The 18,693-nt window shown below is 46.1% G+C and overlaps 1 protein-coding gene across 14 annotated transcripts in view; it reads left to right on the forward strand.

The window, feature by feature from the left end:
• Frmd4a (FERM domain containing 4A) overlaps positions 1-18,693 on the forward strand; it is a 601,438-nt gene that overhangs the window by 547,228 nt on the left and 35,517 nt on the right. For all 14 annotated transcript variants that reach the window (XM_074056623.1, XM_074056622.1, XM_074056621.1 and 11 more), the window contains 3 exons: positions 37-113; positions 4,577-4,715; positions 10,452-10,593. In XM_074056623.1, the coding sequence (XP_073912724.1) occupies positions 37-113; positions 4,577-4,715; positions 10,452-10,593 (358 nt within the window). The remainder of the gene's footprint in view (positions 1-36; positions 114-4,576; positions 4,716-10,451; positions 10,594-18,693) is intronic.

Consider the following 18,693-nt stretch of genomic DNA (forward strand, 5'->3'; position numbering starts at 1 on the left):
CACTCCTGAGCTTAAACGACATTGTTTTCTGCCCAGATATTCCAATGGAGACAGTTGGAAAACCTGTATTTCAGAGAAAAGAAGTTTTCCGTGGAAGTCCATGACCCCCGCAGGTAAGCTCGCAGAGCCTTTTTCTTGCCAGTCTGCGTGGCAGATTATTTATGCTATTATTTGTGGGTGTCATTGTTCGCGTTCACCCCGAGGTGTGTATGGGGTTGGTGAATTGTGCAGCACCGAGTTCAAATCAGACAGTTAAGCTGCGGTAGGTTCAGCGTGTGTGTGAAAGTAGCGATCTCATGGCCGGCTCATCTGGGTACATGTCATTTGCTCTGGGTTTGAGTGCAAGGGCACACGTGTGTTGTCGCACATGCTGGAGCACTGGAGCAAAGTTTTGTGGCACTTTGTAACAAACACTAAGTTAGACTAGGCAGGGGCTTAAGTCTCCCTTTAGGAAGCTGTCCCAGAAAGGAGGTCACAGGCTTTTTTCTTAGAGCCTCTGAGTGGTTTCAGGCAGGACAGTGGACACCAAAAGGAATATATCAGGGAAGGAGCTGTGCTCAACTGTAGTCAGGAGCAGTAATTTTAGGATGTCAGCACTGAGGGTGGTTATGAGAGAAATGCAATTATTTATCCCTCCACCACATTTTACCCGCTGAGAGCACCAGGACAAAAATCCAAGTTTCAAGTCAGATGCCAGACAATAGGGCTCCAGTTTGGAACGGAGCAAGCGGGCATGGAAGGGGTCTGCACAGCTCCTGCCCTCTGCTTTTCCTCTTTGTCTTCTGGTGGTCCTAAAGCTGTCGACAACCCCCACCCGGCAGCAGAATTGCTGGCCTAAGAAGAAATCACTTCCCATAGGTCTGAGAGCCGATTGACAACACGGAGGTAGGCCTGGGACCAACAGTCAAAACATCAGCTGCTGTAGAGGAGCCAAGGTGGATTTTAGGTGCTGTTAACACCAAGCCCTGGGCTTAGGAGGAAGAGCTGGCACCAACCCACATGGCTTCTGAGCCTATGAAACAAGCGGCCATGCCTCCCAGGGAGTTCTGGGGGCTGGATAAGACTTGGCCCCCAATGACAGGGCAGAGCCCAGGTTCCTGCAGTTGGTGATAACCCAGGGGGGTAGAAGCACTGCTTACCTCACCTTGTAATCTGCATGGAACAGCGTCTTGAGTAGGCAACAGCTTATCCCTACCCACTAGCAAGTGGAGAACATTCTAGAGCTTATGAGCATCTGCACTCAGATACAGGTGGTAACATCAAAGGATAGTTAGTGGTCCTGGGATGGGTTTCATGGTCTGACGACCCTCCTACACAGAGCACATGCCAATCCATGTGCCCAGGTCAAAAAGGGAGCAGTCGATGCCAAAAATAATAATCCAGCCAAGAAGAAATGTACTGCTGTTTTTCCAAATGAACTACGACAGACCATATTCTTAGGCATGTGAGAAAAGGGGAAATTTAAGAGTTAAAAAAGAGTGAAATGATTCTGAACAATGGGTCAGATGCAAAAAAGGATGTTTGGCAGAGAAAAAAAATTAAATAAAAATCAGATCATTTAGATGAGCATGAGTGGACAGTTTCTCCATGCCCGTGCTCTGTTGGAATTTCTGGTCACTCAGAGGCACCTTAGACAAATCCTTAAACCATGCATGAGGGAGCATGTGTGTTCTTTCTACATCAGTCATCTATCAGCAATGTGGTACTAAATTCTCTTCCCTTTCCCCAGGTCCAGAGACATAGGTAAGGCTCCAAACCTTGTATTACCATTAACTGGACTTTTGGCTTATTAAACAAGAGAGGTCAACCCCATGGTGGGGCCCTGGGTTCAATGTGGCAGATACAGAAGAGACTGAAGTGGGGTCCTCTTCCTTAAAGAATTTTTAGCAGGGTTGGGGAGACAGGAGGAAGAGAGAAATGACACTTGGAGGTGTAGGCACCCATCTAAACACTTGCACACATTCTCTCACTGGGTCTTCACTGTGACCCAGAAGGTAGGTCCTACCATTATTCCTGCACTTAAGTGTGGGAAACCAAGGCACAGAAATGCAGTAACCCACTCTAAGTTACAAACAGTAGTACATGGTACAGGCAGGATTTGAACTCAGAAGTCTGAGGTCATAGGTCATGTGTTTTACTGATACACTACAGGAGGCAAAATTGGTGCCAAATGCCATAAATCATAAGTGCTGAAGGATGCAGACACCAAAGAAAGACCAACTGGTCAGGAGAGGTTTTCCTGAGGAGAGGAGATTTGAGCTGAACCCCAAAGAGTGTCTAGGATTCAAGGCAGCATGTGGACCTTCAGGGAACTAAAGATATTGGATAGATGGTCCTCAACTGAGATGAGGTGTGGGAAGATCTGGTGAGGATAGATGAGGGGAGGGGAGGAGTCCAAAGGTGGCAGCCCGAGCTTGGAGCATAACCATCTCCCCTCAGGAAAGGTAGCCCTGAGTCTGCCTTCTTTTTTTTTTTTTTTCTCCCTAGAGATGAGCAGGGAGAGAGGAAAGGAGAGGTGCCCAGGGCGGGTGGAGGTGGAAGCCCACCCTGACTTCAGCAGGGAAGAAGACATGCTTTCTGGATGCCCAATGAAAGGCAGTTGCTTCAGGCCAGCTAATTCCTGGCAGAGCCAGTGCTATACTAGGCCTTCTCACTCATTGAGTCCTCTTTTCACAGCCTGGTTGCATGTGTCACCCTATTGCTTGTTGCTTTGCTTATTGGGAGCAGGGAAGGTTTTAATTGACCTCACCTTGGTGTTGATCTTGCCTATAGACTCAGGGTCATCTCCTTCCCCAAGTTCATGGGATGGGAAATGCCAAATATAATCTGTTAATGAAGATGTCATTGGTGGGAAACCACAATGACGGAGACATCACTCAGGGCAGAGCAGGTCTTCTGAGCAAGATTGGGACAGATGTGGTCCCAACTTCTATGATCCTTGCCCCAAGGGGCAGAGGACATGCAGTGGACCTTGTCCTCCTATACAACCTAACTACTTACCTACTTTTGTTTCTGCCTTTCTCTAGGTTTGGCAAATAGTTTCTGAGATTTGGGCAAAATAGAAAAGTTAGGAAGGGCCTGAAAGGAGAGAAGAATAAAGGAGATAAGTTAGAGAGGCTCTGAGTTAGAGGAAGCCTTGCCACTAACTCCCCAGACCAGATAAGCCCCTTAGCTCTTCCTTGTTCCCATTACCTGAAATTTAGGAGCACTCCATCTTTACAGCTCTCACCACCTTCATGAAAACGCACTTCAAGTTAGCTTTCTATCTGCTTAAGCTTTTCTGAAAAAAATTTTCTTTTTTAATTTACTCCCAAGTCTAGCAATTGTCAAAGAAGCCAAAGTGGGGCTTAGGTCACCATTCTTTTTCAAATCGGTGGGAATCTGGCCTCACTCTCTCACAGCCTCCTTTTCAATTATTTTCAACTCTGCTGTGTTTCATGCACCAGCATTTCTTCCCTTTACTTTTGTTTGAACCAAAGGAAGGAAAACCCTACCTAGCATCAGATTGCTAATTACCAGATTTGAATGAAGAAGTCTCACTGTTAAATCCTCCAGAGTAAGATGATAGGGGCAACTTCAAGATTTCTTCAAGAGAAAATGGGCCTTGAAGAAAACAAATGCTACTATGCATAAATCCTGATGGCCTCACAGTTCTTCAAATTGGATGTCTTGAGAGCACACGTTTTTCTTCTTTTGTCATATAGATCAAATGTTCCAGTCCCACCCCCACCTCTCCATTACCTTCTCTTCTCTCTTTCTCTGTCTCTAGTTCACTCTCTAGTTCTCTCTCTCTCTCTGTCTGTCACACACACACACACACACACACACACACACACACACGTGCATACACACATCCTCAGGTTTCATTTGCTTTCAGATTTAATCTGCCTAGCCTATAAAATATACTTCACTGAAAATAAGGCCATACACTTTTTTCCCCAAACTCCATGAAAATGTGAATTATACTGAGATGGGGCTTCTGGCCATGATTTCTAAACTCTGATTTGCCTCTCTCTGCTGCATTCATACACACTCATATATGCTCCTTTCTCTCTGCCTTCCCTCACTTCGTTCTTCCAAGCCTCCGTGGTAGACTTGAAATAGATAACCAGACCTTTCAAGGAACATTGAGTTAGAGTGATGTAGGAAGTGCCATTTCCTTCCACTACTGTGGCAGTTGCTCATCTTCACCATTGGTAATGCTGCTTGGTTAGCAAAGAGGATTATCAAAGGCTTTTACTATGTCTGAGGTATCTTGGCCCCAAGCCAAGGGCTCAAAATGAGAAAGTACCATCCAGTGACTTAGACTGATTTGTCTTATCCCAGTCAAGGAAGAAGCTTGACCAAATCTGAACCCTGAGGAGTCACTTTTTATACCTTATGGCACACATGTGTGCCTTGGTGTGTCTGTGTGTGTGTGTGTGTGTGTGTACCTACCTTTGTGTGTAAGCTTATCTGTCTCCTTCACACCAGGGCTTTTAGGACCCAGTAGGATTTGACACTAAAAGCTGTTTGACTGATGAATGGTTCCTCCCCTCATAATGGAGATAGAAACTCATGATGCTCACTTTCCCAGGGCTTCGGTGACAAGGAGGACTTTCGGGCACAGTGGCATTGCAGTGCACACATGGTATGCGTGTCCAGCATTGATCAAGTCCATTTGGGCTATGGCGATCAGCCAACACCAGTTCTATCTGGACAGAAAGCAGAGTAAGGTGAGTGGGCAGACCTTTCACCAGGTGGTGAGTTGGCCTCAGGGCAGCAGTTTAGGGATGGGAATTGGATGGGTGGGGAGGGAGGTGCTGTGTCGAGACTCCACAGGTAGGGACTTGCCTCTTTGGGCTGCAGGTGGGAGGAACAAGACTAATTCTTTAAGAGTGCACATTCAGGGCTGCTTGGTCAGTGGCTGTGGCCCAGCCACTGTCAGAGCTGCTCAAGCCGCCTGCAGGAGGGCCCTTGCAAGTAATTCCAACTGTTGCTTTGGACCTCAGGAGACGTCCTAGGGCCCTCAAGCTCTTTTTGGTGTTTAAACAGTGGCATATTGTTTTCTTTTTGAAAAAAGAAAAACAAAAAAGGTAATGGGTCTCAGAAGACACCAACTAATTGTTCAGAGTAATTGCTGTGAAAACCCTCCAGGCTTTTCCAACTGCCAGCTCCATTTTTTAAAAATGCAAAACTGGAAAAGTGAAAGAAAAAAAAAAACAAAAACCAGCAACAGCTCTGTTTCCCTCAGGTAGGCCCAAAGCCTCAGGCGGGCGTTGGTAAACAGCCATCTGTCCTGAGAGCTCACCCGCCCCCAGCCCAGACACATGGCTGTGCTTTCTGGTGGGTGGGAGAATGGCGTGTCCTTGGTTCACACAGGGCTTATAGCAACGCTTTGCCCCCTCTTCCACCCCCTACAGGCCACTCCCATCCATTATCCTCAGGTGAACAGCTCTGCCAAGATGGGCTCTGAACTTTTCTCAGGATCCCGCTGGCTTGGTCTCACTCTGTAGAGAAACCAGCTGTGGCCCCAGGACAAGTGGGTCTGACCCATAGGAGGTTTTTCTCCCCTTGCGTGAGTCCTGGAGAGGTGGCAGGACCCGGTACTTACTGGACCCTAAATCGCTGGATGGATGCCCTCTTGGGCTCTTTCTCTTTTGCCTTATTTTCCTTTCCCTGGAGGAGCAAGTTGGAGTCAAATGGGAGATAAAAGAAAAATAGTAAGAGGACAGGAAGACATGAACCCCCATCCCTATTCAGTTTTTAATGTGGTGCTCATTGTCTCCTTTGTAAAGTAGTGTTTCCTCTTCTTCCTGACTCCTTTTTTGGTCACAGTCTAGGGTGACTAATCCTAGGGGGCAGTATTTTTTTTGGTTGGGAACCATGAGAATATTCCACAGCTCTCCTAGTGAGGATGGGCTCTGGCACAGGAATTTGAAGCTTGATTAGATCAAAAGAAACAGGGCCAAAGGGTTTTGACTCATGCTGTATGTTGAGACAGTGGGCGGGGGCCAGCATTTGGCTCTCCAGTGATGGGCATTGGAGGTCAACACCTTTGAACATGGATTTCATCCTCTGTGCTGTTGGGTGACGGGTGGTAAGGGGCGGAAAGTTGGGCAATTCTCCTGAACCCAACTGCCAATTCCCCTTGAGGGCAGACCTCCCAGGTATTGACGCCACACTCTGAAAAGGGGAAGAGAAATAGCACATTTCAGCTAAAGGATAGTATAATGTCAGCTGTTTGAGGTCCGTTTTCTGCAGAGCCCCCTTGGCTCTCTTAAGTAGCCTATTCTTGGAGTCCTTCAGCCCACTCTCAAAGATGGATGTCTCTGGTATGTGAGAAGCCTGACCCAGCAGGCTTCCAGGTCAGTCACTGATTTAGCAAGTGAACCTCAGAAAGAAATGATCACATATCACTTATTAACAAGCAGCATCTTATAAGAGGTCAAGTCAAATGGTCACAGCATTAGGAAGATCTCAGCTGTCCCTCTCAATCTTCCTGAAAGACAGAAGAAAATATATTTCCAGGAGTAGAATTTTTCCCCAGGAGTTCTTGCATGGTCAAGAATGTTCCAGAATCCTTGTACTTCTCCAAGAAAACCAATTCCTCATCCCCATAGACTGGTGAGGATCAAGTTCCCCTCCTTGGACATCATTTCACTCTGTTTTCCAGCTCCATGACCTTGGGCAGGTCTTTCATCACATGCTTTGCTTTCCCCAGTTAGAGAAAAGAAAAGGAGATTCCTGACCTAAATTAGTAATTGGCCAAATGACACAATGTTTGTGAAACTGTTTTAGGAAATATGTGTTGTCTTTTATTAACATCATTATTAAGTTAACATACAGTGCTCTGGCCAATGCTTGTATCAAGTTTAAATTATCTGAAAGGTCCACAAATTAAATCAGAGATAATGAAATTCCTCAGAGATTACTCTCCAACACCTTTCATTTCTGGAGCGTTGTTCTTTCCAGAGAAATGATGTGATCCCTCTCTGGTGGGCAGTGTGGCCTCTGAGTAAGTGATGCCCGACAGGCCTGGGATGAAAAGCTTTAAAGGCCAGTGTGGGCTTGGCATCCTGGCATGGCTTCACATTCTACTGTATGGGGCTTTGCCAACCTTTCCTTTCTCTGAAGTGCTTCAGCGAAGCCCAGGCCTCCCAGGTGATGTTTATCAACACCAGAAAGACAAGCACGCTCTAGTGGTTTGAGTCCACTATGGGGGATGGGAGGGAGTGGGAGGGTATAGCCAAGATGGCATGTGCTGCCCTGGTACTTGGATCACCATGAAAACCATTTAAGAAAACCAATCTGTCTGTCTGTCTGTCTGTCTGTCTCTCTCTCTCTCCTTCACCCCTTACTTCATCAGCTCCCTAGACATGAGCATAAAGAGAACTTTCCACCATCGATCAAGGGCAGAGTGCAGGAGAGCTGTATTGGTTGGTTTCCTGTGGTTCATTCACCATGAGAGGCTACGCAGGCATTAATTATAATTGGTGGCTTATATATGCTGACCCCAAAGATCAGAAATGTTGTTGTCAGTGGGTTTCCAGCAACTTCTGCAGCCCAGAGCCAAGGAATGTCTTCTGGACTCAGAGAAAATGTTGGAAAGCTCAAATTGTTTAGAAGAACCATCAGATACTTCCTCTGATCTCAGAGTAGGGCCTTCTGGAATTGCCCCCAACACAAACATCTTTCCTTCTTCTTAATCTTTTTCTTTCTTTCTTCTGATCCAATTTGCTATTCTTTATTCTATCTAGAATCAAAAGCAGAATTACAGCATAGTAGGGAAAATGAAACTTTACTTATGGAGCACCAGTAATAAAATGGAGTGATGTGTGATAGGGCAAGACCTTTAGAACAGACATTTGGAAGTTTAGGGGCTCTTTCATGTTGGCTCTTTGTGGGGCAAGAATCATGTTGGTTCTTTGTGGGGCAAGAATCTCCTAGACAGTGTTCATTTTCTTTTTGGTTCTTGCTCTCCACAGAGTCTGTTGGACCATTGTGTTAGTCCCATTCTAGAAAATTCTAGAAGCTTCCAAGAATTTAGTTTCCCTTAGAAAGGGTATCTGTTGTTCCCTCTTGCATAGTTTTATTTCCTGCCTCTGAGATTGATGTATGGCAGAAGTGGAGGGGGCTGGTTAGAGTACCAGTTTTCCATGTGATTAATGAGATCCTTAAAATACCAAGTTGTGCCATCAATCTAACCTCATTTAGCAAATTACTTCCAGACCCTAATTTATATCCTATTCCTATTGCCATGGCTTTGACATATATAACCTAACTTAGTTCTCATCCCAACTCTGTGATGTGGGCTTTAAGATCTCCATGTTACAAACAGGAATCTGAGGACCAAAAAGGTCAAGGATTAAGGTCTGACCTTGATTGATTGGGAAGAGTCAGGATCCTAATCCAGGTCTTTCTGACTTCAGAGCCGGGGCCCTCACCACGATGCTGTGCTCGGCTGGGACTTCATGAGTTATCACTGCATAACTGTTTCAGTGTGGGCTCCTTTGGGTAAAGAGTCATGCAGAAAGAAAGGAAGTAATGGATTGTGCTCGCTCCGCTTGCTTGGAGGATAAAACACAACCAGATGGATGCTGCAGATAGGCTGGGTCAACATGAAATAAAGCCTTTCTTGCTTTCTGCTCCAAGCCAAAATCCTACAAAGCCTGGCAGCTGGGATTGCGTTCTGAACCAGGGAGCCTAATCTGAGGAAGTCAAACTGATTCTAAATCCAAGAAAGAACATGGAGGTTAGAAAGGGGAACTAAGTTGAGGGAGGACCAATGGGAGAGAGAGAGGAGAAGGAAGCATGTTCACATCATGTGAACCCAAAAGCCTCAGGGTTTCCTCCAGCCACTGGATGCTGGTCTTGTTAACAGGAGGAAAATGCTCAGAGTGGAAGTCCTTGTCACTCACCAGCTTGAGGCCAGAGGAAGGGCAAGACCTCAGGGGCCTAGACAGCCGCTGTGCGACAGATGAGGGTCCCTGAGCACAGAGGGAAGACAGTAAATCAGGGAGAAGGGCCGTGGCGTGCATGCCCCTTCTTGGCCTTCAGAATCTGCCTGCTGGTGCCTTCTGGGTGTGGAAGAACTTAATTTCCCATAGCCAGGCATGAGCAGCACAAGGAGCGACTGGAAACCTCCATTATGAACCTCCTCTCGCTGCATCCATGCAGGCCACAGCAGTGGCCACGGAGAGACAGGCAGATGAGCAAGTGTGTGGGTCACATCACCATTTACAGTGGTTTTCTTGAAGTTCATGCTGTAGTAAAAATTGACTTCCTGGACAAAACGCCAAACACATACAAGAAACACAACACACTTTCACTCGCGGGAAGTGGTAACTAAAGCAGGTAGCTTTGCTAAAAACAATTTGATGGACACAGTCGTGAGTACAGACCATTTTCTGCTGATTCGCACCTCCGTGGCTGTTAGCCAAATGGGACTGATTCATCGCTGCGCTGAGTGGAGTTTGAATATCACAGGAGGACTTTGGAACTTACGTTCAGCATCAAAACAGAAGCAAAGTATGTGTCAGGCACTTTTGGTGAGTGTCCCCATGAGCAGTTGGTCTAGAAGCTTCTATCCACACACACTGTGGTTAGTGCACACAAGTCTAAGATGTGGGCACTTCATCATTTAAACATTCCCTGGCTACATGGCTACAGTTTGAAAGGGTTTGATCAGACATGAATCTATTTCATCTAGAAAGCTGAAAATTCTTTTTTCTTTTGTTTAAGCACAAGATAATTATAAAGAACTTTCCATTGATTGCTGTCAGGCAGAAAGGAAAGGGGAGGAGGGGAGAAGAGAAGGAGAAAGGAGGGAGGGAACACCTTGCATACACCTTACCTCTCTCTGTCCCCAACCCATCCTGTGTGGTCACTTCCCTGGTTTACAGTTGGAACATTGAGGCTCAGTAAGATAAGTAACTTTCCCCAAATCCATGCTTTTCTTTCTCTTTCTCCCTCTCTCTCTTTCTCTCTCTCTCTCTCTCTCTCTCTCTCTCTCTCTCTCTCTCTCTCTCTCTCTTCTGATGGTACTAGAGATTGAACTCAGGGCCTCATGCTTCTACCACTTGAGCCACGCTGCCAGTCATTTTGCTTTTCAGTTTGTTTTACAAATAAGGTCTCTATAATTTTTCCTGGGCCAGCCTTGGACCAAAATCCTCGTATCACTTGCTTCCAGAGCAGCTGGGATTACAGGTATACTCCACCACGCTCTGCCTGCCTGTGCTCGTAAGCACTATGATAGCCTACGAAGCCCTAGGTAGTGGAATTGTGTTATTTGCATAATTTATGAGCCACCTTAGCGCCTTCAGAGAGTTTTGGTGATTAGTGGTTCGACCAAGGGGGTGCAGATCCAGGAGATGAGCCAGTTTGCTGTATTTTAGGATGACAGGCAAGTGCTTTCGGACTCCTCCTTGAGCTAAACTGTTACTCCATATTCTGCTTCCTTTCCATTCCAGTCCAAGATCCATGCGGCACGGAGCCTGAGCGAGATAGCCATCGACCTGACGGAGACTGGGACACTGAAGACCTCGAAACTGGCTAATATGGGAAGCAAGGGCAAGCTCATTGGCGGCAGCAGTGGGAGCCTGCTGTCCTCAGGTAGGGTTGGCCGGTGACATGCCTCCCGGGGACAGTAGGAGCAGTCCCTGCAGACCTGGATCTTCAACCAGAGTGGACCCCAGGGAGGCGGGAGGACAGTGATGGTTCGGTGTACTTGCCAAAAGCTAACTCTAGTTTCCGGAGGTTTAGGGCCAAATGGGAGTCCAAGAAAAATGCCAAGAAGCCTTCAAGGGTGGGAGAACCCGTGCAACCTCACCGTATAAGGTGAACTGTTGGTCCTCCATATGTCCCTTCAAGTACCCCAGAGCCTTGCAGAATGCTGACTGCCGTGGTCACTGCCATGATCACCTTGGAGTGTCAGCTCCAAGGGCGGAAAGTGGGGTTCACTTGTGTGTCCTTAAAAGGGACTATACTGAGGAAGAGCTGGCGTTCAGGGTCATGGTGCAAAAGACACTATGTTCTCTGCTTGGGTAGACTTCTCTGGACTATAAAAGGTATAGACTACTCTTGCTTTGTAGTGAAGGAGGGACTTGCTGTCACAGGCTAACCAGGCTAACAGAATAATAAGCACCTTTTGTCACTGAGAGATTGGAGATCTGCTTCTGCTGTCTATTTCTGTGAGCCTGGGCAGGTGATTTTGTCATTAGATATTGGGAAGGGCAGAAGAGCTCTGAGATTTCAGATCTGACTGGCTTCAAGAGTGGGTATGCATTTGCTGAAATGACAGGAAGAGGCACAAGTTTGAGGAGGGGGGCAAAATTGCTTGGAAATTTGAGAAAAGTGTAAATAAAAAAGACTACGTCCTGAGGCACATGAATAAAGCCTGATTGACTGGGGGAGCTCACCTTGCCTCTGAGGCAGGAAATGAAAACAAGAAGCCTTCAGCCTCTCTCATCTCGTCTTCCAGCATCATTTCTATGACTATAGACAGTGACTGAAAACAATAACAGAAAATCTAAAAAGGAAAAGATAGGAGCAGAAGGAGAGCTCAAAATTGTCTAGTTGACTTCTGGGCTGGTGTCATCTAATCATAGCCAGGATAAAGTTTAAGTGGAAAGAACTAGGGACAGCATGTCCATCCATCCTGCATAGAGTGGCTTCAGGGCCCCTTAATGGAAAAGCTAAGGCCCTAGCAGGGCCCTAGTGGTGTGTTTCCATGCTTATGTGTTTTATAAAATCTAATACATTGCATACTGTTTGTCTAAAAATAGAGCCACCAAAATTAGATAAGCCTCGGGCCCAACAAAACCTGGATCTGCTTCTGCCAGACCATGGGGTTTACTCTAACTCCATCCCTACCTGGGATTCTTCAAAAGTATATCATGCAACAGATGGGCCATCTGAGGCTTACAAGTTTGCAAGGGAGATTCTAGAGAATTTGTCTTCTGGTATCAAAGAGAATGGTATTCAAAGCCTAAGACCCCTGCCTGGAATTATAACCACTCCCAGCCTCCTGCTGAATGGCAAAGCCAGAGCCAAATCCAACGCCCTGTTTATCTTTTGGACACAGCATACAATGGTTTTTAAGTCCTACTAGAGCGTTCAGCCTCGGATCAGAGCCTGGGTCCAGCAGCTCATCTGCCTTCTTTTCCAGTCTCAGGGGATCCAGCTTCACTCTAGCCTGGATCCTTCCAATTCTAGGGGAGGGCTTCTCAGGCATGTGGCAGAGCTACTGGGCTGGCATGTTGAAACGCAGAATGCTGGGCCTCCCCCAGAGACTCTAGATATGGGTAGGCTTGAGAAAGAGTTCACACCTTCAACAAGTGGTATGAGGCTGCTGGCCCAGGGTCTACACTTTGAGAACCACTCTTCTTGCTGAAAAAGAGAAAAGAGTTGGAAGTGGGTGTGTTGCTCAGGATTGGAGATTACAGTTCTCCCCACTGTAATCCAGTGTCCTGGACCATCTGCTTGGTACCCTCATATTCACTGGGCAACCTCCAGGGACCCCAAGGCAGTAACCTATCAGCTACTATAGATGAGGTTGTAACCAGAGCCCCAAATATCCTAAGATGAAATAGACATCACATAGCCATCAGGTATTGTTAATGGCAGGGTGGAGTCTGTGATCAGAAGACTTCCAAATTCTTTGTGTCCCACATGGAAGAATCCATGGCAGGACACGTGGGTATAAAGGGAGTTTATTAAAAGTTAGGGAATGGAAATACAAGAGGGAGCATGGTGGGTGAAGGTGGAGTCTGCCAGCCAAAAGAGTGGGCTTCTCTCCTCTAGGTGCTTTTAAAATGTACACTAATCTATGGGAAGGACAGAACCAGGTGATTCCCACCAAATAATCAATGAGTGGAGAGGGACATGAGTGGTTCCTGGCCAGGTTAGGGTGGTATGGCTATCTCTTACCCAAGCGTGGGCAACCTACGTATACATATGAGTCCTGAACTTTCCCTACTTCTAGCCTGCCTCACAAAGTCTTCTGATCACAGACTGCACCCCTCCTGTTAATAGTGTAACCCAAGCTTCTTGGAATCTCAAAGGCAATAGATCTGTTACTGCTGCCAGGTTGACGTTAATAATCAATAGAGTGAGCTAGAAGATAAATCTTGAAAAAACCTTTCTCCCAAATCCACTTCTACACCTAATATATAAGCATCTTGTTCCCACGATATTAAAGTGGTTCTCAAATGTTTAGCATTTAGTGTTGAGGCCCCAGATAGATGTTTGGGAGTTGAGAGAAGCAGCTAAGGTAGCTTGCAGAATGGCGCCAGTGGTTGGCTTTTACTTCCTCGGCCCTTTTGTTTCTGCCCAGCTTGGCAAGGAGAAACATACAGGGGGTGAAAAGGATGCCCAATGTGGAGACCAGGAATTCTGTCAACCGCTTCCCACTCTTGCAAGCTCCAGCCTGAAGAAAGGGCCTTTAGTGCCAAGATTGAGGCTCCTTGGGGATGCCCCACGCCCACCCCCCATGACTTAGGAAAACAGTAGGGACAATAGAGGGAGGGACCGCAGACAGGACTGGTGCCATAAGTGCACAAAGGGAAGTTCTAGGCTCCTTGGATGTTGTCCTTGCTCCTGCTGGGACTGTGGCCTTGTGCTGGAAGGTGGAAGTCCTCACTTGGGGAAGGCTGTTGGCAGTACCATCTAGAAGGTCCTGATTTCACATCCCCTAGTAGGGAATTCCAGCCTAAGAATTGAAGCGGCTGGCCAGGCTCCCACCCTTTTCTCTCTGTCCTTTCTGTACTCTTGCCTATAATGTGCTCCCAGATAGGACAAGCCCACAGGCTTGCTGTCACAGGAAAGCCCTGATCTTAAGCACTGGTTTGTTTTGTTTTGTTTTGCTTTGCTTTGCTTTGTTTTGTTTTGTTTTTGCAGTCCTAGGGATCTAACCCATTAAACACTCTTTTTTTTACACTTGCCAGACTTTCCATTATAACTTTCATTCAGAAAATGTGACAGAGAACTGGGCATGGTAGTATGTGCTTCTAATCCCAGCTACTCAGGAGGTTAAGTCAAGAGAATCTCGAGTTTGAGGCTGACCTGTGCAACTTAGGGAGACCTTGCCTCAAAACAAAATAGGGGTTGGGATGTGGCTGAGTGATAAAGCATTTGTTTAGAATGCACAAGTCTCTGGATTATTCAATCCCCAGAAGAGAGAGAGAGAGAGAGAGAGAGAGGAGGAGGAGGAGAGAAGAGAGAAAAGAGAGACAGAAAGAGGAGAGACACAAAGATAAAAAGAAAGAGAGAGAGAAGAAAGGAAAGAAGGAAGGAGGGAAGGGAGGAGAGAAGGAAAGAAGGAGGGAAAGAGGGAAGAAAAGATAAGATTGATTACTAGGAAATCCCGTCTTTGGTATCTGAGGTCTCAGATGCTACAAAAGTGAATAGATGTCATTGATTAGAAAAGTCCATGTTACTAATGCCCTGAGCCATGACCATTTCAAAAAGAAACCCTGGTGTATAGCCATGACAGAGCAAGCACTCTACCGTGTGTTTTGTTGTTTTGTCTTTATTTATTTTTGTAGTGGTGCTAAGGGTTGAATTCAGGACCTCATGCCTGCTAGACAAGGCTCTCCCACTTAGTTAATAATTAATTACACTTGGGGCAAGGACATTCTGAATTCTGCCATAGTGAGCATAGGGCTCTCACGTGGGCCTGCACCCATGGGCCTGATTCCTAGTGAGACCCTTAGCAGGGTGTGCCTTCGGAGTCAGAGCTGCAGGCTTGTGTTAGAATAAATGCATTCATACTGGAGTTCAGCAAATCTGCTAATTGACCAGTGGAGTGGCAGTAAGGAGGGACATTTTCTGTGCTCTGTCTCGTAAGAGTATTTTCAAATTTGGAGATGCCTCTGTCCACTGCTTCAGCTCATATGTGCTTCAGATACAAAGTTTTAGAAGGCTCAGATATAGTTTAGCTGAATTTTCACTATTGGGTTGAGATGTTTTCAGAGTTTTGTGTTGCTGTTTTGTTTTGGCAGTACTGGAATTTGAACTCAGAGCCTCATGCTTTCTAGGCAAGTGCTCTAGCACTTAGACCACACCCCTAGCCCTTTTGCTTTTAGTTTGCTTTTCAGATAGGGTCACAGCTTTTGCCTGGGCTAACCTTGGACTGGGATTCTCCTATCGTTACCTCCTGAGTAGCTGGGATTAGCAACCATGCCTGGCTCTTTTGTTGTTGTAAGAACACAAATCTTTTTTCTGGAATTTTTGAAAGGTTCATTTCTCCCTTTTCTTCCCCCATTACTTGAAATCTGGAGGGGAGGGAAAAAAGGAATAACAAAGCAAAACACACTAACAACTACATTTGTCTGTTGCTGAAGACACGTGGCCTTTTCATAGCTAAGGACATGGGACAGAGTCTAAAAGCATCGTTTGGAGGGGGTTGGCATCGCAGAACAATTAGGACTTCAGTGGTAATGGAGGGTCTGAGGGAGATGTGGTTTTGTCCTCAGGTTATTTAAAGCAAAAGGCACCAACCCACTTAGGAAATACCAGTGTTCTGCAGGGCCGTGTGATTTGTGTTGACCATCCAAACAAACAAACAAAAAAAACCCCCATAATTCCACATCCTTTCTTAAGCCGAAGAAAGTGACAGACTACTTTTGGCTTGTTGAATGGAAATACAGGGCATAAACTATACCTTGCTTACGTAACGCAGTGACGTGTTGTGTTTATAAATAGAGATTTGGCGTTTGTTTCATGAGGTGGCAATGGAGTCATCTTCCATGCTACCTGCAGAATCATGAAGCCTATGAAGATGGACCAGTGGCTTAAAATATAAAAATAAAACCAGCCCAGAATCCTGCTCTCATACCGCAGCTCTGACTCTTTGTCCAGAGACAAAACGTGGTGTGCTCAGAGCTGGCCTCAGCCTTGCCTGGCTTCCTTACTCAACTGTTCGCACATTCTCCTTCTCTGAGTGTAAACACTTCCTTCCATTGTGAATCCTAACAATGAGGATGCCAGCTATCTGACATCTCCCTACAGAGAGATCTGATAGGCGGCTGCCAGCTTTGTGGTCCTGTGTTCAGCTCAGAATGCACTTACAAATCATATCATGTGTTTTGGTTTGTGTTTTGCATTGTGTCTGCATCCCTTCTTTCTTACTACTAGATCTCCTTCCTGGATCTCTCTCTCTGGCCTTTTAAAGCGCTCCGTGGTCAGCTGCCTGGTGCCTCTCCTTTTAGGTCTAACGATGAGCTGGATTCCAGGGGCCTTAATTTCGGTCATAACCTCAGCTCTGCTGTTGGGCACAGCCCCCAGGCACTGCCAAAGGACTCAGGCTGCCAGGGTTTGTTTATGCTGGACTGTATAAGGCTGCAGGCGCTCCTTCTGCGGACAGATGTTTCTGGATTGTTTTGAGCCGGACTAGCCTGAGTCCAAAATGAGAGGAAGACAGTGTGGTTGCCCTTTCTACTCTTATTTTAGAAAAAAAAGAAAAGAAAAAACACTAACAAAATCACTTACATGGCTCTGTTTATACCCTCAGGTATTTCTAGTAAAGGAATATTTGACTACTAAAGAGAACTAGCTTGTAATTCCAGCTCCTTGGGAGGTGGAGCTAGGAGGGTTGGGGTTCAAGGCCAGCCTGTGCAAAAGTTGGTGAGACCCCGTGTCATAATCAAGTCACGTGTGGTAGTGGCTTATGGTCCCAGCCATCTGGTAGGTGTAGGGTAAAAGGATTGTAGTCTAAGGCTGTCCCCGGGCAAAAACACAAGATCTTTCCTGAAAAAATAACTAAAGCAAAAAAGAATTGGGGCTGTGGATCAAGTGATAGAGCACCTGCCTAGCAAGTCTGAGGTCCTGAGTTCAAACCTCAGTATCACCAAGACAACCAGGACAGAATGACAGTTATAACCTAAATGTACAGCTTTCCAATGATGAGATTTTAAATGTTAGAGGAGACATATGCCTGTCACCTCCCAGGCATTGGCCAAGCATAGAACCAGGATCACTGGCATTTGCAATTAGTCTCCCAACCTCCATACTGCAGATAGAATAACAATCCTGGAGCCAGAAAGATCAGTCTCTCTTTTCTCAATTTAAGAACTGGAAATTGTGTGAGTTACTCACAAATGATTTTATCAATTAGATGCTGATAACTTTAAAAAAAATAGATTATTGTATTCTTTCCTTTTCTCTGTCTCTCCTCTCCCCTCCCCTCCCCTCCCCCTCTTCTCTCTCTCTCTCTCTCTCTCTCTCTCTCTCTCTCTCTCTCTCTCTCTCTCTCTCTCTCTCTCTCCCCTCTCTCTCATATTCTTTACCTTCTGGTGAGCATGCCACTGAGACCTGGAATCTCCAGTGTCTCCCATCTGCCATCAAAAAGTGCTTGGTTTTCAAAGAGCTTCGATTTCAGTTCTCTCTGAAGTGAACTGTTTTATTTCTGTTTCTAAGCCTGACAATGAAAAGTTTGCCAAGAATGCATTTTTCATGTTAAAAATCACATTTTAAAAATCATATTGAATTCACTGAGCTGCTCCCCAGTGACAACACGTTGATCTGCCATCTGTAACGTGGCATTAGTCCACAGGGTCTCCCAGGACATCTTTGATGTGAGGAATTCATCCTGGAGGATTTGTCAGGGAAATAAATATCTCTTTATCGTAAAGGGGAGTTCAAACCTTTTCCCCATATTTATTCCTGGGTGCCTGCCAAAACTTTTCCTTACAGCTTTTACAGATCTGTTGGGAATATGCTGTCTTTATTTTTTTTATTTCTCCCCTTAAGACTGAAACAGAGTGTCATTTCCTTCCCTTGCTTTGAGGACAACAGATTTCTTTCTTTCAGGGACACTGTGTTGAATTTCCCCTCCTTCCAGGGAGGAAAGTACTTTCTGGAATCCTCAGGCTGTGTGTGAAAACAGATGAGCCAGGTCCCTGACCGGATTCCCTTTAGCAGGATGTTCACTCATATCCGGTGCCGACTGGCCCAGGATCTTTGGGGTGATTGGAACAAATTCTCCTTTGCTGTGGAGGAGATCATTCCATGTGTTGGTGGGGGAAGGGCGGGGGAGCTGCTGTTGCTGCTGGTGTCTTTCCACATCCGGCCCCATACCAGCTGCCACTGGCCTGGTGTCTGGAGTCTCCAGCTGGATCAAGGCAATACCTCCAAGGTCTCCAATCATATCCCATAATGCTGGCTGGATCCATCAAAAGAACTCCAAATACCCTCAAAAAAATGACTTTCTGAGCAAATCACTCCATCTTTCTCTGACCATGTTTGGATAGAAATTGTCTTCTTTGTCTCCTGTTCATTGGCCCAATTACTGGTGACCTTTTTTCAATAAAATCCTTTGGATTAAGATGGAAATGTGATAAAAAAAAATAGCCAGAGTCAAAAGATGGTATTTTTAATCTAGCATCATTCAGGTAGGTGCTTGCTGAGCACCAAGTGGGAGGAAATGTTTTCTGGAGAACTAATCTGACTCTCAGTTATCTGGCAATAAATCAGAAGAGCCAGGCCAGTCACCCACTTGGCTCCTGGGCAGTGGCTTCTGCCTTCTCTGGGGACAGTAGCATCTTCCATTCTCAATGCTTTGTGTGTCTTCTGCCTCTTTGGTAGGCAGGTCTCTGGGACTGGAAGCCTGTCTCCTCTTCCATCTCCCCCACACCACCTTGTACATGGAAGGGACTCCAGAAAGTCCTGTTGTCTCACTGGCAGATCTGAGGAACACCTTGGCTCCATCTCCTC

Source organism: Castor canadensis, chromosome 15 (assembly GCF_047511655.1).
Source record: "Castor canadensis chromosome 15, mCasCan1.hap1v2, whole genome shotgun sequence".
Classification (NCBI taxonomy): domain Eukaryota; kingdom Metazoa; phylum Chordata; class Mammalia; order Rodentia; family Castoridae; genus Castor; species Castor canadensis.